This window comes from Aquarana catesbeiana, linkage group LG01 (genome assembly GCF_042186555.1).
Source record: "Aquarana catesbeiana isolate 2022-GZ linkage group LG01, ASM4218655v1, whole genome shotgun sequence".
Taxonomy (NCBI): Eukaryota; Metazoa; Chordata; class Amphibia; order Anura; family Ranidae; genus Aquarana; species Aquarana catesbeiana.
In genome coordinates, this window is record NC_133324.1 from 278854784 (window position 1) to 278879964 (window position 25181).

General features: G+C 44.9%; 1 protein-coding gene across 2 annotated transcripts in view; it reads left to right on the forward strand.

Annotated features, from left to right (window-relative positions):
• The first annotated feature begins 932 nt into the window (after positions 1-932).
• YDJC (YdjC chitooligosaccharide deacetylase homolog) overlaps positions 933-25181 on the forward strand; it is a 32407-nt gene continuing 8158 nt past the window's right edge. Inside the window, exons 1-4 of one of the 2 annotated variants that reach the window (XM_073629061.1) lie at positions 933-1071; positions 8048-8230; positions 11047-11206; positions 19512-19611. In XM_073629061.1, the coding sequence (XP_073485162.1) occupies positions 8058-8230; positions 11047-11206; positions 19512-19611 (433 nt within the window). In that variant the 5' untranslated portion in view covers positions 933-1071; positions 8048-8057. Of the gene's footprint in view, positions 1072-1115; positions 1226-8047; positions 8231-11046; positions 11207-19511; positions 19612-25181 lie in introns of those variants that run through there. The other variant, XM_073629066.1, reaches the window with a different exon arrangement.

Here is a 25181-nt window from a genome sequence, read left to right on the forward strand (position 1 = left end):
CACGTCACGAATGTTAATTCTCCATTACAAACGCTAGTTTACAAGACAGACCGCTTCTGGCTTGTCCTTGCTTCCGATCATGCGTGTTTGTACTTTGGACTTTTGTCCGACAGACTTTGTGTACACACGCTCAGAAAATCTGACAACAGACATTCGTCTGTGGAAAATGTTGAAACCTGCTATCCAACATTTGTCCGCGTAAAATCCGACAACTGTGTGGAGAGTACAAACGGTCGGATTTTCCACCGACAGCCTGTCATCACACTATTCCTGTTGGAAAATCCGATCGCGTGTACGAGGCTTTAGACTGGGATGCCATTAAAGTTCACGTGCGTGTAAAGGAAGGTGTCCAATACTTTTGGCACACACACGTTTGTTTGTACTTTGGTGGTGCACACACCTATGCCATCTGTCAAATACCCTCTAAAAAGTGATACAGTGAGGATTGCTAGGAAATCTGCTAGTTGCCTGCCATGCTTCTCTAAAACACTGAACGGGAACGAGTATGCAGATTAAACGAATCAGTCAGGATTGCAGGTCTGTACAGCCCCTTATCAGTGACCGTAGGAACAGGAGCCAGGGGATAGGGATGACAGGCAAAAGGAGCCGCAATCAGAGCTGCTCGGTGTTCTCTAAACAGGGATCACCCTCTGCCCTCCACGTGACAGCCGCCCACCAACTAGCTGGGGAATAGGAAAGGCGGAACATGTTAGGGGCGGGGTTCTGGTGTGGCATCTTGGGGGCGGGGTTCTGGTGTGACATCTTGTGGGGCGGGGTTCTAGTGTGACATGTTGCGGGGCGGGGTTCTAGTGTGACATGTTGGGGGCGGGGTTCTGGTGTGACATCTTGGGGGCGGGGTTCTAATGTGACATCTTGGGGGCGGGGTTCTGGTGTGACATCTTGTGGGCGGGGTTCTAATGTGACATCTTGGGGGGCGGGGTTCTGGTGTGACATCTTGTGGGCGGGCCGTGGTTTCGGATAGACACTACAGGGTGATGAGCGGTGAAGGAAATGACAGATCTGGAGGAAGCGGTACGCAGGTTGGGACTGAAGTGCTGCGTCCGGGGTATGGTGAGTGTGCGATCATCACTTCCTTCTCCTCACACTGTATGTAGGTTATCTATAGAACACACTCATTGCTGATCATTCCTCTGCACTGCTCATAGCTACAGCCTCACATGCTCCAGTGTGTCTGTATAGAACATGGATATCCTTATATATTAAGGTGAAGAAACACGTGTACATATGTGTGTATATAATATATACTGTATATAGATGTACATGTTAATGTTGTGTAGTGCAGATAATATTAGTGTGCTCTACGCCCACACTTCTGTGTCCTGCTATACTAGGAGTATTCTGTAGGATACATTGATCTATAGTTCATACTTCCCAGATCCCTGTCCCCTGCTTTTATTTTACCTGCATTTACATGAGTTCAGAGTGCCTGATCTGCCTCTGGACACCATTCTATTATTTATTTATATATTTTAATTTTTTTCTCTAAAAGCAGCTAAACTGATCACATCTAAACGCAGAGTGCCGATTCTCCTTTTTGGGCTACAATGACCCTGGCGATTTAGGTCGGTGCGAATTGGAATGGCGGGAACCTTCTGATTCCTGGTGCAGCCACAGCTGTCTGCACAGCCACCGATTACCTGCGGTGTTTGCTGCTGGACACACACAAAGGGTGACCTGTCATTCTAGAGTGTAAATAGTTGCCAGCACAGCATGGAGTGCAACGTTTCGGAGTCACGCAGGACCCCCTCGTCCTCACATGTCTGTGGAAGGGGTCCTACGTGACTCTGAAACTTTGCACTCTCTGGCTTGCGCACTTCAATAAAGCTGTTTTTGACTCAATTTAAAGATCTGTGGTGTGCTGGAAAATATTTACTCTGTGTGATGTAAGATTCCATGGAACCAGGAACGTGTGTTATGGGAATATGGATCTGTCATTTTAGTGAACCTGGCCAGCCACCTAGCCATTTAGGCTACTTTCACACTGAGGAGTTGCAGGCGCTGGCGGTAAAGCGGCGCTATATTTAGCACCGCTTTACCGTTGTTTTAGCTGCGCTATTCGGCCACTAGCAGGGCATTTTTAACCCTCGCTAGCGGCCGAAAAATGGTTAAAACCACCTGCAAAGCGCTGCTGCAGTGGTGCTATGCAGGCGGGTTTGGAGCACTCCCCCATTGTTTTCAATAGGAAGGGGCGCTTTAGGAGCAGTAAATACAGCGCTCCAAAGATGCGGCTTGCAGGACTCTTTAGACCGCCCTGCAAGCGCACCACTCCAGTGTGAAAGTCCCCGGGCATTCACATTGGATTGCATTGAGCGGCTCTTTTAGGGTGCTTTGCAGGTACTATTTTTAGCACTTTAGTGCCAGCAAAGCGCTTCAGTGTGAAAGGGGCCTTACAGCCACAGCAGAATATTTCTGCCACTAAAATTGCCCTGAATGGCAGATGTGAATGTAGCCTAAGACCCCTTTCACACTGGGGCACTTTTCAGGTGTTTTAGCGCTAAAAATAGCACCTGAAAAGCACCTCTCAAGCCACCCCAGTGTGAAAGCCAGAGTGCTTTCACACTGGGGCAGTGCGCTTGCAGGACCGGGAAAAAAAGTCCCGCTAGCAGCATCTTAGGGATGGTGCAGGAGGTGCAAAGCGTCCTGCCCATTGAAATGAATAGGCAGCGCTGCCGAAGCGCCGCAACACAGGTGATATTAACCCTTTCTTCGGCTGCTAGTGGGGGTTAAAAGCGCCCCGCTAGCAGCCAAAAAGCTATAACAGCGGTAAAGTGCCGCTAAAGCGAACGGCACTTTACCGCTAACGCCCGCACCACCCAGTGTAAAAGGGTTCTTAGATACATGTACACTAGCTGTTTAGCCCATGTGCATCAAATATTGGAGTTTTTCAGGCACCCATGAGGCACAGGTGCAGCATTCAGCCCCACTGTCTGCAGCCTGCCAATGTCTATCGCAGCCTATAATGCATGACTGGCTGCTGTCCAGCTTCTGTATGTGTTCAGAGACATTTGCCTGGAAAGCAGAATTTCTGCGTTTTGAGTGTAAGACCCTGAACACATAGGATCCTAAACATGAATACTAGGGATGCACCTCGGTTTTTTAAGACTGAGTACGAGTACCAATACTTTTTCTCAAGTACTCACCGATACCAATTACCAAAACCTATTTTTAGTGTTTGTTAGGGCTCATTCACACCATACATGCATGAAAACTGATTGGAAAACCACACAGATTTCACTTGCAGAGATGACAGTTTCACAACATTTTTTATGTGCATTTTAGTGAGCTTTTACAGCCTGTTCACATATGTGTGGGCTGGCCACAGCGCAATTTGAAAAAGAGTCATGTGCGATTTCAGTCTGGTTCAGGTGCGATTTCTAATCACATACACTACAATTTGCAATTGAAATCATACCTGAACCGCTGAACGAAATTATACCGGAACGAGCTTTGAAATCTCACTACAAACTGGCCAGTCTGAAGGTATTGTGTTTTAGTATCGGAGCTGGTGCAAATGCTTAGTATCAGCACCGGTAACAGTGCAACGCCTCTGAGTACCACCATGTATTTCTGCCTATCCTAGATTTTAATAGGCTGCTGGCAGTGAGGCTTGAAGATGCACCTGTGACTTCTAGGCACCTGTAAACTCAAACTGAAACACATGTGCTAAAATTTCAGTGTAAAGGAGGCCTTTGGCTAGCTGAGGGGTGGTGAAAGAAATGTAACGCATTCCTCCCTCTAACACTAAACAGCATGGATGGTTATCGCTCCTGCTGGCAGATGCAGCTGTCAGAATACCGAACAGTGACTGCTGTCAAAAAAATCCAGAAAAACTCATTTCAAAAAAGTTATAAATTCATTAGTATTTTAATGATTGAAATAAGTATTTGACCCCTTTGCAAAACATGACTTAGGCCTCTTTCACACGGATGATCCGTATGTCCGTTTTTCATCCATCCGTTTTCGGATGAAAAACGGACATACAGTCATCCCTATGGAGCGTCGGATGTCAGCGGTGACATGTCCGCTGACATCCGACCCCGCTCCGATCCGAAAAGTGTAACGGAGGAAAAACCTACTTTTCCCTCCGTTTTCGGATTGGATCGGATGACGACGGACACTACGGACCGTCATCATCCGATCCCCCCATAGGGGAGAGCGGCGCTCTGACAGGTCCGTCGCTGCACAGCGTGCAGCGATGCACCTGTCATCTTCCTGCTCAGCGGGGATCGGCGGAGCGATCCCCGCTGAGCCAGAGTGTGTTAACGGGGCGGATCATGACTGATCTGCCCCGTGTGAAAGAGGCCTAAGTATTTAGTGGCAAAACCCCTGCTGGTAATCACAGAGGTCAGACGTTTCTTGTAGTTGGCCGCCAGGTTTGCACACATTTTAGGAGGGATTTTGTCCCACTCCTCTTTGCAGATCCTCTTCAAGTCATTAAGGTTTCGAGGCTGACGTTTGGTAACTCGAACCTTCAGCTCCCTCCACGTATTTTCTATGGGATTAAGGTATGGAAACTGGCTAGGCCACTCCAGGACCTTAATGTGTTTCTTCCTGAGCCACTCCCTTGTTGCTTTGGCCGTGTGTTTTAAGTAATTGTCGTGCTGGAATACCCATCCATGACTCATTTTCAGTGCCCTGGCTGATGGAAAGAGGTTCTCACCCAAGATTTGATGGTACATGGCCCCGTCCATTATCTCTTTGATGCGGTGAAATTGTCCTGTCCACTTAGCAGAAAAACACCCCCAAAGAATAATGTTTACACCTCCATGTTTGACAGTGGGAATGGTGTCCTTGGGGACATAGGTAGCATTCCACCTCCTCCAAACACGGCGAGTTGAGTTGATGACAAAGAGCTTGATTTTGGTTTCATCTGACCACAACACTTTTTCACCCAGTTCTCCTCTGAATCATTCAGATGTTCATTAACAAACTTCAGAGGGGCCTGTACTTTTACTTTCTTCAGCAGGGGGACCTTGCGGGCGCTGCAGGATTTCAGTCCTTCAGCGCGTAGTGCGTTACCAATTATTTTCTCGGTGACTATGGTCCCAGCTGAGATCATTGACAAGATTCTCCCATGTAGTTCTGGGCTGATTCCTCATTCTCATGATCATTGAAACTCCACGAGGTGAGATCTTGTATGGAGCCCCAGACCGAGGGAGATTGACAGTTATTTTGTGTTTCTTCTATTTGCGAATATTCGCAACAACTGTTGTCACCCTCTCACCAAGCTGCTTGGCAATGGTCGTGTAGCCCATTTCAGCCTTGTGTAGGTTTACAGTCTTGTCCCTGACATCCTTGGAGAGCTCTTTGGTCTTGGCTATGGTGGAGAGATTGGAATCTGATTAAGTGCTTCTGTGGACAGGTGTCTTTTTTATATATATATATATATATATATATATATATATATATATATATATGTAACAAGCTGAGATTAGGAGCACTCCCTTTAAGAGAGTGCTCCTAATCTCAGCTCATTACCTGTATAGAAGACACCCAGGAGCCAGAAATCTTGCTGATTGGGGATCAAATACTTGTTTCACCCATTAAAATGCAAATCAATTTATAACTTTTTGAAAATGCGTCTGGACTTTTTTTGTTATTCTGTCTCTCGCTGTTAATAAACCTAAATTGACAGATCGTAACGACGTTTAAAAAAACGATAGCATAGAGGAGAGTTCAGGGGCAGCTGGAAAAAAAACACCCAACTGCTCCTAAACATCCGTTTACCAGCAGCGCAGTGTATGTGAAGCCTAAAATTAGAGACTGATCATTTCTATGTCAGTGGGCAAACGTACAAAATCAGCAGGGGATCAAATACTTTTTTCTCCTCACTGTAATGCTGATGTTGCATGCTTACTGGTTGGAAAGGTACAGCTGCCAGTCACTGGTCCTGGATAAACAGCTGTTGTACTAATAAATTAGAACTTTGCAAATTCAGCCTTGGGCTTTTACCTGTAAATAATGGAATACGATAAGAGAATGCACACTTTGGCCTCAAGCACCTGAGCTCATGCAGAGTAAATTCTGACTGTACTTGGGTATGTGCCAGTGCTCACTTATACACTTTTATAGTGTATGCAAAAAATGTATGAGCACCCAGAGTATGCCCAGCCATTCATTTCTATAGGTTGCTGTACGCACCACCTGGGCTTTCCAGGGGAGGGAAATATGCTAGGATTTACGTTGCACGGTCCCATGGGAAAAGCATATGTCCACTTTTGAAGTCAAATTTGAGAAAACCCTGCTATGTGTTTATTATGTGTTCCCATTCACACAACACATTTTTAAAAGAAAAAAAAAAATCCTTACCCTTTTATATGTTTCTAAGGAGGTGGTGTCATGGGTGATTCTATGGATTTCTGGACAGTCTAAAGTGTCTTTGTTCCCACACTATCCCTCATGGACATACAACGCAGGAGGGTGGTTTCAAATCTAGTTTACACTGCAAGGGTAGGTTTTTTTTTTTTTTTTTCTCATTCCAGGAGTTGGGCCTTAGGCCGGCCATACATGGAGCAAATTTCGGTTGCAGGAAAGAAATTTGCTTGATTCCCCCATCAACACAACAGTGATGCGGGAATCCATCCTGTTGGGCCATTGTCTTCTCCCAGCGGGGGGTGCCGTGCCCGCTGGGAGAAGACCACGATTATTGCTAGTGGCTATAGCAGCTGCTAGCATTACTCTCAGGTAAAACCCAGCATTCTGGTTGTACCCAAGTTGATCAATTGATCGATTAACTTGGTACATTCAGCCTGCCCATACATTGTTCGAATCCCAACCGGTTCCTGCTGAAACGGCCAAGATTCGAATTGTATATGGTCTGCCTTAGCCTTGTACTTTCGCACATTGGGGGTTATTTACATTTTAGCTTGCACATGATTGGATTATAAAATCAGCAGAGCTTCCACTCATTTCAGATCTAACCCTTAGATTTAGAGCGACTGCACTTCCAAGTGCACTTTCAGTGCAAAGTGGATTTGCCTTTCGTAAATAACCCCCATAGTGTTGTAATGTGGAGTGTGTGATGTTGGCACTCTGCAATGTCAAACTATGCAGTACTGACAAGGTAAAGCCCACAGGTCCTGTTTATGTGGAGGAGCATCAGCACATGTTCAATAAGGAAGATGGTGCAAACAGAATTGGGAGACTTCAGCATATGATACCATTGTTACATGGGATGTGATCTGCACTTTGATGATATTTAAAAGAATTGCAGGGTCTAAATGATCCCACAGACAAAACTGAGATAACAGTTGCATGCGCTGGTCCATTTCAGCCGAGATGAGTGATGATCGTCAACTTTGTAGGTAGCTACATATGCTATATGCTTATCTTCAGATTTTGAAGTTGTATTTTCTTAGGTGACTGGTAAGCTGATAGAAGCAGGGCTTTTTTTCAGCGGGAACGCAGTTCTGACACCTCTTGGACTGACTGTATGTAATGGCAAGGGGTGCTGGGGTGTGCTGCAGGGTATTGATGCTCACTGCTGGGGATCTATTTTTGCAAGGGGGGTCTATTGTTGTTGGGGGGGGGGGGGGGGGGTCAGTTGTTGCTGAAAGAGATCTACTGTTGGGGGAGGGGTCTATTGTTGATGGCAGCCAGACAGACTATTAATGCTGGCAGTGCGGAGATCTGTTGATGTTGCTGGGAGTCTATTGTTAGGGAGATCTATTGTTGCTGGCTGGAGGGGATCTATTTTACTGCTTTTCTTGATATCATTACCAAATTCTATACAAATTACTTAGCACCCCAAAATGATACTTGGTTCTATATTGTCTAAAAGGGACGGTACTGGGAGGTGGGTAGGGGTGACTCAGAAAGGGGGAGTTCCTGCACCTATTGTCTGAGAAAAAAAGCCCTGGATAGAAGGATCCTGGGAGTATCTGGCTACTCTCTAGCACCCCCCCCGTTGACAATACATGCATGTTTATAAAACTACTGGGTGCCTACTTGTTCGGCCATCTAAAATCTGTGGCTAGTCTAGTTTAATGTCCATTTACTAATTCTCTTCTCAAATTCCAACATGCAGATGACTTCTGATGTATGCAATGTCTCTAAACACCCTCAAGCTGGTGGTGACAGGAGATGATTTTGGTTACTGTCCTCGCAGAGATGTTGGCATCGTAGAGTGTTTCCAGGCTGGAGCCATCTCTAATGTGTCTTTGCTGGTAAATGGAAACTCAGCAGCTAGTGCAGCTAACTTAGCAAAAAGGTAAGACTGACTACGTTTTGTGTGAATCATTATTTGTTTTGTTTGCACGTATATATTCCACATAAACTTGTGGGTTCTTGCGTCAACAGTTACCATGTTTGCATGCTTTTCTATTGTGTATTTTTCCAAGTGTGATATCACACCCAGCTAACATTCCAATAACCCCTTATATTGCTTATCTTCAGATTAAAACAAATCATCGGAAGAGACACCTATGTGGTCGGTCCAATAAATATTGATCACATGGATTTTGATAAGACACCAATGAATTACCTTGTGGTTTCTTAATCATTCATGGACTCCATTAGCAAAATGCACTTGAGTTCCCTGATCAGTCTAGCAACTGTACCAACAACCAGTGGGTTATATTCTCCCAAATCCTCTTCTACAACAGTTCATGGACAGGCACCTTCTCCACCAGAAACAAGAAAGGCATCACTACAAACTTTAATCGAAAGCCCTTCTACATAACTGGTCAGTCTTTGTGTTTCCTCTGTCCGAAAAAGATGAATCGCTTGTAAACCGTTGGAAGGTGGTTCAGCCCAGGGCTCTCATCTGCTGTCCTTTAAAAACTCCCTTTTTTTCCCCTGGTCATCCAAATTTGACCTTTAGGCTGGGTTCACACGTGCGAATTGGATGAGGGTTTCTCCGCATCCAATTCGCATGACAGGCGGGTGTGCCCGTCTCGCAATGGAGCCGGTTCACACAGGTCTGCATTCCAAAAGGGTACTGTGCGTCTTTGGGTCCGATTCAGGTGTGAATCCAGGCAAAAATTCAGACCTGATACGCACCTAAACCCAGGCTGCACATATGTGAACCCAGCCTTAGTCTATTTCCTCTTTATGGGCAGGTAAATGTCTGGGCCACTCCTGTTTTCAGTGCCTGGAATAGATCAGTACTTTAATGTGACTTAATACTTTGGTGAACTGGCCTGGTGTGGGTCCTTCCGGTCGTTGGTGTAGGGGCAGTGAATGGATGTCCCCTGAAGTCCACTTGACTGGTGTAACAGGTGTCCTTTCTGAATGGGGTGATTGTCGCTCCCTTGCCTCTGCTAACTGTTGGTTACTAAGCTGTGCAGGGGAAGTGGCCTGGGGATGCTGTTGTGTCTTTGGTTAAACCTTCCAACAGTGATGGCATAAATTCTGGAAGACCTATATTATTATTTTTTTTAAGCTCTCCTCCAATGTGCCCCTGGCTTTGTTCAGGGGGCACGCAGCATTTCTGGCTCCTACTCCCTACTGCCTGCTTGTGTACTCTACACTTACCGCATATTTTCCCCTCCAAGTTTGGGGGGGGGGGGGGGGCACGTGTTGTGCTGCTGACTGTGACATGAAATCTCTTGTCCTGGATTGGTTGGCTGTATTTTACCTATGACGTGCTATTTAGGGCTTGATGGGTTTATGTGAAAGTGTAATTTTCATCCTATGCTGCAACAGGAAAAGTGAGATTCTGTGGTTATGGCTTGCCTGGCTGTGTTGCTGACGCTCTCTTTAGTTCTTTGAATTGGAGCCCTGGAATGAGTATGGAGTTAACCACTTCTTATTTTTCTCTGACTCTCCTAATTTGCAGACTTTGTTCTGGGTTAGTGACTCAAACTATTAAACCTAATGGATCAGCATAGAAGCCAGTCAATTAGCATTTTAATTAGGGAGGTCAGAAACCGCCACACTGTTATTTCTCGCATGGCAGGTTTACTGGACTGTACAGAACAAGGTAATGTATGCTTTCAAGGGATTACAGTTTATTTTCATGTATTGAATTTGCCACTGCAGTGAAAGGGATAAATAAACTTGATAATACTCCTTTTGGCCCACAGATCTGTGTGACACAAGCCAAACGTTAGTTTATAGTATGAGTTCCATTGAGTAATACAAATAAGTGCACAAAGGTCTTTTATTGTAGGTTGCAAGATTACACAAAGCAATTGAGATTGATTTTACTAATACTAGAGAGTGCAAAGTCTGGTGCAGCTCTGCATAAAAACTGATAAGCTTCATGTTTTTGTTTTTGTTTGTTTTTTTGTCAAAGCTTAAAGTATAACTAAAGGCAAAACTTCTCCTTTTCAAAAAAAAAAAAAAAAAAAAAAAAAAAAAAGTGGAGAGGGATTAGAGCCCCTTTCAACATTTATATATCGTGTAGTGAAGTAGCACTAATAATAATTTATTAGCGCTACTTCACTACACTATATACATTTTTAGAGGTGGTGGTTGCACTATAGAAGTTTAGCTGCTTTTTTTTCATTTAGCACTTTTATATGTATGCACTTTATTAATTGGCACTTTATTTGCATTGATACACTGTTGGTAGCGCATTAGTACTTTGCCATATCTGTCAACATTTATAGCTGTCTGTGCCCCCGTTAGGGAGACTCGCCCTCTCTTTGTCCTGTTTACCATTCTCATTAAAGGTGAAAGTAAAAGAAAACCTTGCATTTTGGGTTGTCTCCAGAAAACTAATAGATGGGAAATCATCCAATGGGGACACTAGTTCTGGTGACCTGGGGGTCCCCAAGAAATTCCTTTAATTTGCAGAGATTTCCTCTCACTTCCTGATTTGGCTATGGGACAGGAAGTGAAGGAAACCTCTGCAATGGGTCAGAGATGGCGAAAAAAAAAAAAATATAACCCTCCCTTGCTCTATCCAAAATAAAAAAAATTTGCCCATAGTTCTACTTTAATTGAACAAGCTGAAGTTAGAAGCTGATTGGCTACCATGCACAGCTGCACCATATTTTGCACTCTCCAGTTTTAGTAAATCCACCCCATGATGTCCTAAACTAAACTTTTTTTTTTTTTTTTTTGCATTTTCTGTAACAGATATAATATACCGATTGGTCTGCATGCAAATCTCTCAGAAGGAATCCCAGTATGTGGAGATCTTCAGCACAACTCCACCCTTATCAGTGCACAGGGGGTCTTTCGTGGTAAGATGGGCATCCGAAAAGCACTAGCGCAAGGTCTTCTCAACATGGCAGAGGTTGGTATATGATATAAAGTAACCAGATGGGGATTTTGTGTACAAATATATGTTTATTAAAATAACCAAAACAAATAATACCACATTTTCCATCTTCAGATGTATTTTGAAAAAATGGGAACATAGAAGTGATGTTGCCCATATAAATCAGTTGAAGGGCAGAGGGGCTGCCTGCACATGTTGCCACAGGTTCCAATTCCCTACCCTTACTATGCATCCTAGTGCCACCATCTCTTCCTTTATGATGCCCACTGCATGCAACCCACTTTCAGCCAGCATTTGATTTCAATAACATTTCTACCAACAATGTAGATGTTCCTATATTTGCAATTATATTTATATAGCAGGGATGGTAGTAGGATGCCTTAACCACTTGCTTACTGGGCACTTCAACCCCCCTCCTGCCCAGACCAATTTTGAGCTTTCAGCACTGTCGCACTTTGAATGACAATTGCGCGGTCATACAACACTGTACCCAAATGAAATTTTTATCATTTTTTTCCCACAAATAGAGCTTTCTTTTGGTGGTATTTGATCACATCTGGGATTTTTATTTTTTGCTAAACAAACAAAAAAAGATGGACATTTTTGAAAAAAAAAAAAAATCATGTTTAATAGTTTGTTATAAAATTTTGCAAACAGGTAATTTTTCTCCTTCATTGATATGCGCTGATGAGGCAGCACTGGTGGGCACTGATAGGCTGCACTGATGGGCACGGATGGGCACAGTTAAGGCGGCACTGATGGGCACAGTTAAGGCGGCACTGATGGGCACAGTTAAGGCGGCACTGATGGGCACAGTTAAGGCGGCACTGATGGGGACAGATAAGGCGGCACTGATAGGGACAGATAAGGCGGCACTGATGGGCACGGATGGGTGGCACGGATGGGTGGCACGGATAGGTACCACTGATGGGGGGGCACTGATGGGTGGCACTGATGGGCACTGGTAGGTGACACTGATGGGCACTGATAGGTTGCACTGATGTGGGTGCTGATGGGTGGCACTGATGTGGGTGCTGATGGGTGGCACTGATGGGTGGTACTGATGGGTGGCACTGTGGGCACTGATGGGTGGCACTGTGGGCACTGATGGGTAGCACTGTGGGCACTGATGGGTGGCGCTGATTGTTGGCACTGTGGGCACTGATGGGTGACGCTGGTGGGCACTGGTAGGCAGCACTGCTGCCTATTGCCTTGTGTTAGAAGATCGCCGTGATCGGGTTTTTTTTTTTCCTCCTCGCGCTATCAGCGCGAGGAGGAAAAATAGCCGATTACCGGCTCTGTTTACATCACATGATCAGCTGTCATTGGCTGACAGCTGATCATGTGGTAAAGGGTCGGGACCAACCCCTTACTCTGATCTGTGATCAGGCGAGTCTCATAGACTCGCTGATCACCGAGCGCGCCGTGCGCGCCCTGCAGGGGGCGCGCAGGCCGCTCATGCACGGGACGACGTCAATAGACGTCGTCCCGGCAATTTAGATCCGCGCTGTTGCCGTCATTTGGCAATGGCCCGGATCTGAAGCGGTTAAAGTGGATGTAAACCCTCACATATACCCAGTGATGTGAACAGCCTCAGATGTTACACAGAGATGAAACAAATCTCCCTACATACATTTTACATCCATATCTGCTGTCTTCAGCTTTCTATATTCTTTAGAATTCTAACATCGTGTTAGACTTTTTACTTCCTCATTCAGCAGTAGGAGTGTAGTCTTGGCATACACTGTGTGACAGCTGATTGGAGGAAAGGCACACACCCCCCTCCACATAGGCAGAGGAAGGAAGGAATGTGCAGAGCTGTGCTGTGACAAGATAAGCTAAGCTCTCTGCTAATCTATTTATAGCACCCACCCCAAAACAAATTTCAGGCTGGTTTTATCTCGGTTGTCAGAGAACTTGTCAGAATTTATCATGCTGATAACCGAGGAACGAAACAGCAGAAAGACACGGGACTTGGGGCTTTGGAGAGAGATAAGTAAACACTACAGATATATGTGCCTAGGTCAAGTTTCATGAATCTGGTTTACATCCACTTTAACGTGGTTTTACCATACGTTCACCCATATGCACTTTTTTTTGTGTTTTTCCCGTTTTTTTAAAAATGCACTACAATCCATTAAACATGGCTTCCTATGGCACGTGTTGTTCACATCTATGCGTTTTTCAACTGGTTCGTTTTTGGAAAGGGTTGGGGACTTTTTTTCCTGCAGCAGATTGCATGTAATGGACTTCAATGGAGTCGGATCAGCGATTTTTATTTATTTTTATTTTTTGGGACTGCGACGTTGTGGTGGACAAATTGGACACTAAGTGACACTTTTTGGGGACCAGTAACACCAATACTGTGATCAGTGCTAAGAAAAAAAATACAACTGATCACAGTATAAATGACACTGGCAGGGAAGGGGTTAAATGTGTGCCTGGGAGGTGCTTTCTAACTGGGGGGGGGGGGGGGGGGAGTGGATACACTGGAGGAAAAGAGATCATGTTTCAGCTTAGCTTGAAACACAATATCTCTCCTTTGCTCACTTGACAGATCAGCAGTTTGCCTTGTTTACATAGGCACACCGCTGCTCCGTCTCTCCACAAAACGATTGGTGGGTCGTGGCGGCAGCCGGACCCACTGATTGGCTCCCGCTGTGCCCAATCACAGCAGGAACGGCGCGCACCCACCCCCTACACCGCATGCATGAAATCATACAGGTACGTGATTTCGCGCAGTTGGGCCACCCTGCCGCAGTATATATGCGGTGGGTGATCCGGAAGCGGTTAAAAGATTACATTATGTGGTTAGTTTATGTGCAATCTGTGCTTAGCAGACCAACTTTAAATTGTCATACTTTAATGCAAGTAGAGTGTTTGATTATCTCATTGGCTAATGTTTTCCAGCTGCCAGAGTTGTGAAGTAATTTACAGGACTTAAAGTAATACTGAAGGCAAAACTTTTTTTTTTTAATTTTTGATAGAGTGGAGAAGGATTAGAACACTTGTCAGTTTTTAATTGCTGTCTGCATCCACGTTAGGCCTCTTTCACACTTATGCGACTTGTCCTGCCACTTGGGACTGCAAAGTCGAATGACAAGTTGTACCCATGATTTCCAATAAGTACCATTCATATCCGTGCATCTTCAAGTCACAGCGACTTCAAAGTAGTCCCTCCACTACTGGTCCGACTTTGATGCGACTTGAGGTCCATAGACCTCAAGATTACACAGGCATTGCTTCAAGTCGCGTTAAAATTGCACTACTTTCAAGACGCACAAGTGTGTCTTAAAGAGGAGGTCCGCCCACCCCTGCAAAAATTAAAAGCCAGCAGCTACACATACTGCAGCTGCTGACTTCTTTCTTCTCTTTTTTTTACCAAAAGGAATGTTTATTGATCTAAAACAGTAGTGTACATGTGAATATCAACAGATATTACCAAAGAAAAAGTACACCATTCAGTGATACAGTTAAGTAAATAGAAGCAAAGATTATCGTAATCACCTGGGTTGTTTATACAGTTGACTAAGGAGTGTATTTGAGCTTAACCGGTTCCCGATCGGCTTGCGTACATATACTGTGGCACAATGGCACCACTGCGCAAAACCCCAGAGGGCGCACCTGCTGCTCGGCGCGGACCCAATGCGCATGGCCGGCGGTCGCCGCTGGTCACGCGCGATCGCGTGCACAAGTGCCAGCACAAGGATTTGTGTGTGTAAACATCATCGCCAGTGGCTCAATAGCCAAGGCAAAGAGGGTGGGGGGAAAGCAGGCAACCCTGCCTAGTAAAAAAGACAAAAAAATGGAAGGCGCACACACCTAGAGCATTACCAATGAAATGTAATAAATTGATTAAAAGGTGGGTACTCACAAATAGCAACTCAAATAAGCCATAAAAACAGTGTGACCCATGTGCCAAATACCATCACGGGGTATAAGCTAACGCGTTTCGTGGGCACACCCTCTTCCTCAGAGCTAAGCTGCCTAGTACCCCAGTGGAGTCGGAAAGATGCAGACAGCATTCCATTTGTACGGACCAGAGCCGTCGGTTTGGAATATAACCGTTGCAGCCATGATATAAAGACTGGCCCAAAGCCAAATATGTGCAATGTCATCCACAAGTAGTCCTACTCCACCAAGTCGAAGACCTTTTCAGCGTCTAATGAAGCTACCATCTCCAACCCACTAAGACTTTAGTGAGGATCTTAGCATCAATGTTTAGTAGAGATTTAGGTCTGTAAGATGAGCAAAGTTTGGGTTTTTTCCCCCCGGTTTGGGTATGACCACTATAACAGCTCCTGACATTGAGGAGGGCAGCGAGGAGTTCTTCAGAGATTTTAACAGCACCTCACGAAATTTAAAAATTCAGCTGGTATGCCATCTTCACCAGGGTTTTTACCTGCCTGCATAGAGATTATAGTCCTTTGGATTTTCTTCAGCGTGAGCAGAGCATCAAGCCTCAGAAAGTTCAGGGAGCTGAATAGACTCCAAAAAGGAGTGTAGTTCAGCCAGAGTATACCCAAGGCAAAAGCAGGAGTTGATTTCTCCAGGGTCAGTTAACAGTCTTCCGGTACTAACCCTAATATTCACCACATGTGCAGATACGGTCTGTTCTCTAGAAAGCCAGGCCAGCAGGCTCCTGGTCCGCCTGCCCTGCTCAAAAACTCTCTGCAACTGGAAAAGTAATTGTTTATAGCGGCTGAGACTCTCAAGAAGTTGAACCTCCCTCAACACCACAGATAAATCCATCCTCTGACCCTCATCTCTAGTCATCGTATACTGAGCCTCCAGCATCTGAGCCGTAGCCTCAGCCTGGTCGAGCCGAACCAATAGCTGACTGGTACTGACCACGAATTAATGCTTTGAAACCCTCCCAGCTGGAGGCCAACATTTCCAGAAAAGGATCAGATGACCAGTACAACAAAATAGCCGATTTCACCATTGGTTCCACTAGTTCATCAGTGACCCAATATCTCGAGAGTTGCCATAGGCAGTCAGTCGGGCCACCCTAGTTTGTAAGCGCAAAAGAACAGGGGCATGATCCGAGATACCTCTCGGAAGGACCGACACCTCCTTCACCTTAGCCAAAATGGGGCTGCTGACATATATTAAATCAATGCGGGACATAGCCGCATATGTGGCAGAGTTACACGTGTACCCATGGGTCTGAGGGTGCTTCCACCTCCAAACATCAATAAAACCAAACATGGAAGCCCACCGAGAAAGCGTTGAGTCAAAAGCCACATCCTGGTTTAACTTGTCAATATTAGGGCAGGGGACCATGTTGAAATCCCCAGCCAAGATGACTGCAGCAACAGGGTAAGCAGCCACCAGCTGCGTCACCTTTGTGAGAAGAGCAACTGTGGTCGGTGGAGGGATATAAAGGCCCACCAGCACCATGGGTAGATTGTCAATAACTGCATGTATCGCCACAAATTTACCCTCGGGATCCAGATGCAGGTCCAGGAGATCTAAGGGCAGGGTTTTACGAATGAGTATACTAACCCCCTAGCATGTGTAGAATAAGTGATATGGTAGAGCCACCCATGGCTTTTTCAGGCTAAGCACTCTACTCCCCACTAGTGTGTTTCTTGCAAGATGAAGATATCGGGATTGTAGGTTTTAAGGAAGTTAAAAACCAAAGCCTGTTTCATTTCAGAGTTTAACCCCCTAACGTTCCATGAGATCAATTTTAGCGGGGCCATGGTGGTGTGGTGAGGCATATACAGCATAACTGGACTACTGCATCCGAATATCTAAGGAGGGTCAGAAGTAAAACTTGATGCCAAGGAAAGCCAAAGGTCAACTCCAACCATGGCTGTAATACCTGCCAAAAACGCATAAGGGACATTCCTTCCAAAACTAAGTTTAGAACAACAAAAAAATGAACAAAAAGAAAACGTGAATCATGCAAATACCCCCAGCCCCTTCCCACCCTGTACTTCCATTCAAACTTAAATGAACTTGGATCCCCAGACTAAACATGGTTAAGAGCCACATAAGGTCATGAACAACAGTCAAGCAGGCGAAAACTAATCCAGGCACAAAGTGTTCTAGGCACGAGGCAGAGTTGCCGCCAACAGGGTGGAATGCTCGGCATTGTCATCATCATTGCCCAGCCGAAGCCGGGGGCACCAACTTAAGTAGAGATGTCACGGTATAGTAACAAGGTAACGAACACGAACAGTAATGTAAAACAGGGAAAAATATTTATCCAGCGAGTGTGCCTCTATGGAATGTAACATAGCTGCACCCAGTCCCAGGAGTGCAGATTAGGTAGCATAAACCCAAGAGACAGGCCAGTCTTGATCCAGTAGATTTGGGTAACAGGATAAAGCCTCCAACATGCAGTCAGCTTAGCAGAATAATTGGCAACTGGAGCTAACATTAATAACTGCGTAGGCTGATGGTAAGTAAAGTATTATCAGATCCAGGACAATCAGGAGCTCAGCAAAAGGGGGAAAACAAGCCCTCCAACAGGGCGGCAAGCTAGGCCAGGATAAACAACAAGGCAGTACTCGCATGGCTTTCTCTGGCTGAACAGCAAAAATATCAGATGTCACTGGTGAGGCTAAGTATTGACCCACTGAGCAGCTTCTTCAGGCGAGGTAAAAAAGCAAGTTGCTTCTCCATCAATCACCCTCAAGCAAGCAGGGAACAGCATACTATTCTTAATTCCTTTTGGCTCGAAGGGACCGAATCAAAAGATTTATGTAGCTTCTGGGTGTCCTTTGAGAAGTCCAGGAAGAACATAAGCCTTGCAGCTTCATGGTGGATGTTTTCCATTTTGCCTCTCTGAGGACTAGATCCCGATCCCTGAAATTCATCAGCCGAAAGATGAAGGTACGTGGGGGTGCTCCGGGAGGGCCACGAGCAGATGGCATTCTGTGGGCTCGTTCTGCTACAAAGTGGGGGGGGAAGGCCGCCTGAGGGTGCACAGGAGGCGTTCAGCAAAGGCTGATATATCTGAGCCTTCCACTCCCTCTGGCAGGCCCAGGATTCAAAGGTTATTGTGCCAGTTTCTATTTTTGCCATCCTCAGCCCTGGGCTTGAGATGTTTCGGCCGCACCTGAACGGAATGTAGGGTAGCTGTATGGTCCCTCACAGAGTCCTCCGTGTCACCCACACGGCGCTCGGCCTCAGTCACCGATGGTGGATTTTATCAATATCCTTCCTGATGTGACCTAGCTCAAACTGTAGGGATTTGATTTTCGAGGTGAGCACAGTCTGGCAGTGATTGCCTGCATCAGGGCTGAAAAATTGGCCTGCTCTGTAAGAGCTGGGGCCGAGTCTGCAGTCTGCGTCGCCATGTTAGAAGCTTCCGTCACGTGGGCTGCCGCTCCGCTGGACTTAGCTGGCGTCTCTCCCTTTCGCCGTGGTTCCAAATAATTCTGCCTGCGTATCAGCCTGTGGCAGGGGAATAAAGCGGAATCCGTGTGCAGGATTAGGTATGTACAGGATATTTTCCCCCTCCATGGCTGCAGAGCTCTGTGGCTATACATCTGGCCCAGTCGCCATCTTGGTCACACCCCCGCTGCTGACTTTTAATAATAGGACACTTGCCTGTCCTGGAGTCCAGCAATGTCATCACCACAGCTGATGTTTCCATCAGCTGTCGGGTGCTGCTGCCGCCGCCATTGCGGGTAAGGGAACCCGGCAGTGTAGTATTACGGCTTCACGCCAGGTCCCTACTGTGCATGCGCGAGGAACCGCTGCCCTCTCCTACTGGCCCGACGGCGGCAGGGGGAGGAGAAGGGAGCCGAGCTGTGACGTAATTCGCCACGGCCTTGGCTCCCGGATGTGGGGACAGGATACCTGATACTCAAAGACAGGTATTCGCTTCCTCCCCAAATGTGGCACCAGAGGGGGGGTGGGGGTGGAGACCCTTCCACTTTTGGGTGGAACTCTGCTTTAAGGAGATTCACTCTCTGTTTGTCCTGTTTAAAATTATCATTGAAAGTAAAGGAAAATCCCAAATTTTGGGTTGTCCCCAGAAAAGTAATAGAAGGGAAATCGTCCAATGAGGACACTAGTTCTGGAGACCTGGGGGTCCCCAAGGAATTCCCTTAATTTGCAGTAATTTCCTCTCTCTTCCTGTTTGGCTATGGGGCAGGAAATTAAGGGAAATCTCTGCAATGGGACACAGATGGCAAAAACAAATTTCACAGGGGTTATAACCCTCCCTTACTCTATCCAAAATGAAGAAAAAGTTTTGCCTATACTTCTACTTTAATTGGTTAATCCATGAATTACAGTTTTGGATGAGATGAAGCTTCCTATAACAATAGAGATTAATTTCCTCATGTTTACTTGGCAGGTTCGTCAGGAGCTGTGTGCTCAAGTCAGACTGTTTCGGGAATTGACAGGACAGAATCCTCAGCATATGGATGGCCATCAGCATGTTCATGTGTTACCAAGTAAGATATGAGAGAACCAATTACAGAAACATGATGTAGGAACTGGGTAAAATATAGCATATGAAGTATCCAAGTGTTCTTATGGAGCATACCTGAAGTTCCTTCTCCTTGGCCAACAGTCAGCATAAAAAAACTTTAAAGCTGATCTCCAGGTTTACTGTCACTTTAAATAGTGTATTTGGTCCAGGCTGGGCCTACATTAATGCCCCGTACACACGATAGGATTTTCCTATGGAAAATGTGTGATAGGACCTTGTTGTCGGAAATTCCAACCGTGTGTAGGCTCCATCACACATTTTCCATAGGAATTTACGTCACACAAAATTTGAGAGCTGGTTCTCAAATTTTCCGATAACAAAATCCATGTGTACACAATTCCGACGCACAAAGTGCCACACATGCTCGGAATAAAGCAGAAGAGCCATACTGGCTATTGAACTTCATTTTTCTCGGCTTGTCATACGTGTTGTACGTCACTGCGTTCTTGACGTTCAGAATTTCCGACCAACTTTGTGTGACTGTGTGTATGCAAGACAAGTTTGAGCCAACATCCGTTGGAAAAAAAACATGGATTTTGTTGTCAGAAAATCCTATCGCTTGTACAAGGCATAACAGGTGTGCCTCCTGGAAATGCTGTATAAATTTATGTAGCATCCGCTACTTACAGTGTACAGCCTTGTGAACAAAATAGGCTGAGTAGTGTTCAGCCATTCATAGATGACTTTGTATTCCATAAATGAATACAAAGCTTCAGGTAGGCAGGCCAAGCTGGTCCAAAAAAACTAGTTAAAGTGACAGTAAAGCTGGAGATCAGCTTTAAAGTGTATGTATAGCCAAAAGATTGTTTGTTTTATTTGTTTTAGGTATAGTCATGAAGGGTTAAAACGTCCCTTTTTTTTTTTTTTTTTTTTTTGCTGTCTGTGTACGAATGGGAAAATTTCCCTCCTTTCTGTCCCAGAGGCACAACAGGAAGTTAAAGGAAATCACCCATTCCAGCTGTCCCCAAAACATGTCCTTATTGAAACATTTCCTGTTATCTCTTGTTCTCAGGACAACTTACATTTTACTCCACTCTTTATTGGTGACAATGATCATTAGTACAAATAAAGGGGTGAACCTCCCCAATGGGGGTACAGAAATCAATAAGAACTTGACAGAGGGTTTAACCTTTTCTCACTTTATCCAAAAAAATGAAAAATACTTTTGTCTAGAGATACACTTTATAGCTGATTCTGATTGGTAGCTGTGGGGAAATAACACCAGTTCTTTGTAAGAATTTAAAAAATGTGTAATAATATTGCGCCAACTAAATGAAAAAAAAGCAGCCAACATAACCAATAGACAAATGGTGAAATGATTAAACAATAATAATGTGGCGCTAAAAAACAGTGTCCGTTATCGGGCAACCACCAACCAGAATGATCGTCTGGAGGTTAACTGCACAATAAAGTTTTATTGAGATGGAACTCAACTATAAATGGGTCATCAATATTCTCTACTGTGTAAATAAGTGTATTAACCCGTGAGAAAAATAAAAAACTACGTGCTGGGGCACATGTGACTAGTGTCTATAAAAATGAGGGTTCAGTAGCTCTTTATAGAAAAGTGAGCTGACAACCATACATCCGCATACTTTCCAAGGGACGTACTTAAAAAATGACAGTGTACATAAAAATGTGTACCCCTAAAAGATGATAATAAGTGACATCAAATGGATCACAAAGGTGCACTTTCATATAATCTATGCTAAGAAAGAATAGTGATGAGTGGATATAGAGTCACAAACTATACATAATATAATCAAAACATCTAAACAAATTGGTGTTTGTCAGGGAGTTCAGAAAAAAGTGTACATCCGATGTTGGTAGAGACCAGCTCCAATAGTTCCAATACGTCAAATTCCCCTGGTCTATAATGACAGGGATAGACCTTGAATCACTCAGATTTTAAAAAAGCAGGGATAAACCTTGAAGTAACTTGACATCTATAGATATATATGAACGGTTGGATAACCCTTACCGGAACAGGTGGACTCCCTAGCCAAAGGCTGGGAGTCAAACAGGGCTTATATCGCGAACATCCAGGGATGGTTATCCCACCAAGGGAAGGTGCAGACCTCTGTCCTGGTGCAGTGGGGCGTGATGACAGCTACTCACTGATCATCCCAGAATTAGTCTCCCAATCTTGGAGTCTCCTTGGCATGGATATAGAGGCGATGATGTATGTATTCACAATGCAGGTACACCCAAGGGACATGTATCCCTCAAAAAAGAAATAGAAAAAATCCTCCACATAGTGTGAATCCACTTCCAAAAGGTTTAATGAGATAAAAAGTGTTGCTCCGGTGCCCCAACAGACAGGGCCAGATACAAACTGACAATATAGTATAAAAAAGCGCTTTACAAAGAATGTGGCTCAGCAGGCATAACGGATCCGACGCGTTTCATCCGCATGGACTACAACTAGAGTTGAAGTTCAGGTCTAATTCACACCAACACTTGCATTACAACACAGCGGCTGGTATGCAGTACAGTCCGTCAGGATCTCTACAGTGCCAATGTACTGATCTTGGCGCATTGCACAGTTCACTTTTTTTTTTTTTAAATAAACTTTGTTGAAATGTCACACAGGGACAATTCATTAAAGTGGATGTAAACCCAATGTCATCCTTTCTAAACTACTGCCATAGGGGTTATCTATAAGGATATACATGCCTCCTGCATGTATCTTTACCTGTCAAATGTCTCCCCTCTGTCTGTTATTAGACCCGAAAAACTGCATATTCTGTGGGTGGGTCTGTTGTCTGGAGCTCGGTGGGTGGAGTCGTGATGTCAGTAGACTCCCCGCTCCCCTCTACACTCCCCTTGTCAATATGCATTTTTCTCCTGTGTGTTTCTTACACTGAACTTCTGCTATGATCTCTAACATCCAGTGAAAAGACAGGAAAGTAACCACATGACTTCAGCATGCCAAATCATGCTGAGGTGTGGAACAGCCAATCCTTGCAGAGCTGCTGAAGAAAGGAGTGGGGGTGGGAATTAAAAAATAACGCATGTCTTAGGCTAGTGCACGAGATATGTAAATCACCTGTCACTCACAGCAAGGGGGAGGATTTGACAAAGTTTTTCTCTGTTTGTCAAGATTTATCTCACTGAACAATAAAAGAGGATTGCTTAGAGCTGGATTAACTCTTTGTGGCAAGACTGGGCTCAAATGATAGGAAATCTTGTACTCTACATTATGACATCAAAAAAAAAAAAAAACATTTCGGGTTTACATCCACTTTTAAGTTCAGTTGGCTGCCGAGAAGTGCGAGACAGTGGATTGCCTCAAACTGCTGCCTGGTGTTTTTTTTTTTTTCAGCCCTCACTGCCTGCACACCACCAATGCATTTTTCCTTGCCTTGCGGTGGAACTGAGCTGGAATAGCGGCCCAACACAGTTCAGTTCTGTTAGATAATTTTTTTTCCCCTGGCCTACACTACTAAAGTATAGCTTACCTAAAAAAATAAATGTAAAAATATTCCACACATTCAAACAGGGTGAGCCGCTAGATGGATTACTTTGGGTGCTATTGCAGCTGAATCGACCTCCACAGTCCAGTATTATAGTTAAAGCAGAACTCCGAGATTTTCAAAAAATCCCCCATTAGTACACCCCCACCCAACCCCACCAAACACTAAACAGTTATCACATTTGTGAAATTTCTTACCGTTTAAGAGAAATTTCTAAATGATTCATCTTTTCTGGCAGGGAGGATGTCTTAGAACATTGCATCATATCCTCTTCTCTCTCTCCTCTCTCCTCTCTCCTCTCTCCTCTCTCCTCTCTCCTCTCTCCTCTCTCCTCTCTCTCCTGTAATCGGCCTACATTTCCCATGAATCCTTGGGATTGGAGTGACTGTGGGAGGTACACTAGGCTTGTACATGTAAATGTGAACTCGCCCACTTCAACATAAATCACACCCCTCATTCTGCAGCCAGCAAGCCATGCTACTCAGTAACACACGGGATCATAGGTTACAGCCTTATCAATACAAAGCATTTTAATATAAATGCAAACCAGTGCAACGTGTCAGTGTCCACCAGTGCTGCATGTCTGTCCCACCAGTGTAGAGTGGGGCTTATTATCAGAAATTGCTTGTATGACACAGCGGGGATCTCCACTGTGTCAGATATTGTATATGAGAACAGCGATCGATAATGTCCTGCCGATATTGTGATTGACAGCGCACTGTTCCAATACCGGCGGGAGGCGGGACATCAGCGATCTGTGTTCTCATATACAATACCTGACACAGTGGGAGTTCCCCGCTGTCATACAAGTGATTTCTGATAATCCCCGCTCTGCACGGAGATAGCAGGCGGGAGGGGTGTGGGGACAGAGTGGAGGGGCTGTGACTGGCGGAGGAGGAGGAGGAGAGAGAAGGACACCTCCTCCATGGGTGGCACAGACTGGAGACTGGGGGGGGGGGGGGGGGGTTTGTGAGCCCTCTTCCGCCCACTATATGTCTGCTTCCTCCCTGCTCGCTTTCAGAGGACTACAAGGGGGAGTGTCAGACCGCTGGCTGAGGTTACTGGAGGGATAGCAGCCAGCAGTCTTACAAACAGGAAGTCACCAGGCAATAACGGTTATTCAGCAAGATGAGCAGCCTATTACAGAGGAACTACAGAGCTCAGAAGAACATGGGTGACATAGTTGGTGAAGGTAGGTGATCAGCAACAAGAACATGTAAAGAAAATGTTTCCCGGCTGTTCTGCTTTAATCATCAAAGGATGCCGCACTCCAGAACTTGAAGTTGGAGTGTGGCAGCCTTTGAATGTGTGTACACACACACACTAATATATGTATGTGTGTGTCTGCTGACAACAATGTAATTTGCCTGGCTTGACCCTCTAGCAGATCTTCCCCCTCCCCCTTTTTTTTCTTTTAAAATGCAAAAGATACATTGCAACGGACAATTTATATGTTCCTATATTTGCATTTATATGCGAATATGTGTTGATAGTAGGATGCCTTCATTTCAGATAATTTTTTGTGTATTTAGTTCAAAGTGGTTGAATTGACCAAAAATAGTTGTGTATATGACCAGTATTAACGTTTTACATTACATGTTCCCTTGGTAAGCAGACTGTATTTTGTTCGACTTTTTTCTTGCTCTGCACAACATTTTTTTTGCTCTCTGGGATGCAGCTGATGTCTTTCAGTACACGCACATCCAGATTTAGCAGCTTTAAGACTTCTGAATGAGCAGTGATTGTAGTTTGTTAATTTTAATATTTTTATTTATTGGTATACTATGCTATTTATTATAGTTTGACACAAAAGTAGACAACACATAGACAAACTGTGAGCATGCACACTAGTAAACATTTTATTTGTACTTTCAGAGTTTTGCAGAAATGATCTTGTGTCTGTTAAAGCAGTCTTTTCCCCATAAGATAGGCTGGCTAGGGCTGCCTGCTGCTACCACAGATGTGAGATGGTAACCCTCCCCAGTCCTATGAAAAAGGGCCAGATTAGTTGGGTGCTCATATCATGTCTATGGTCCTCCTAAAAGTAAAGCTTACC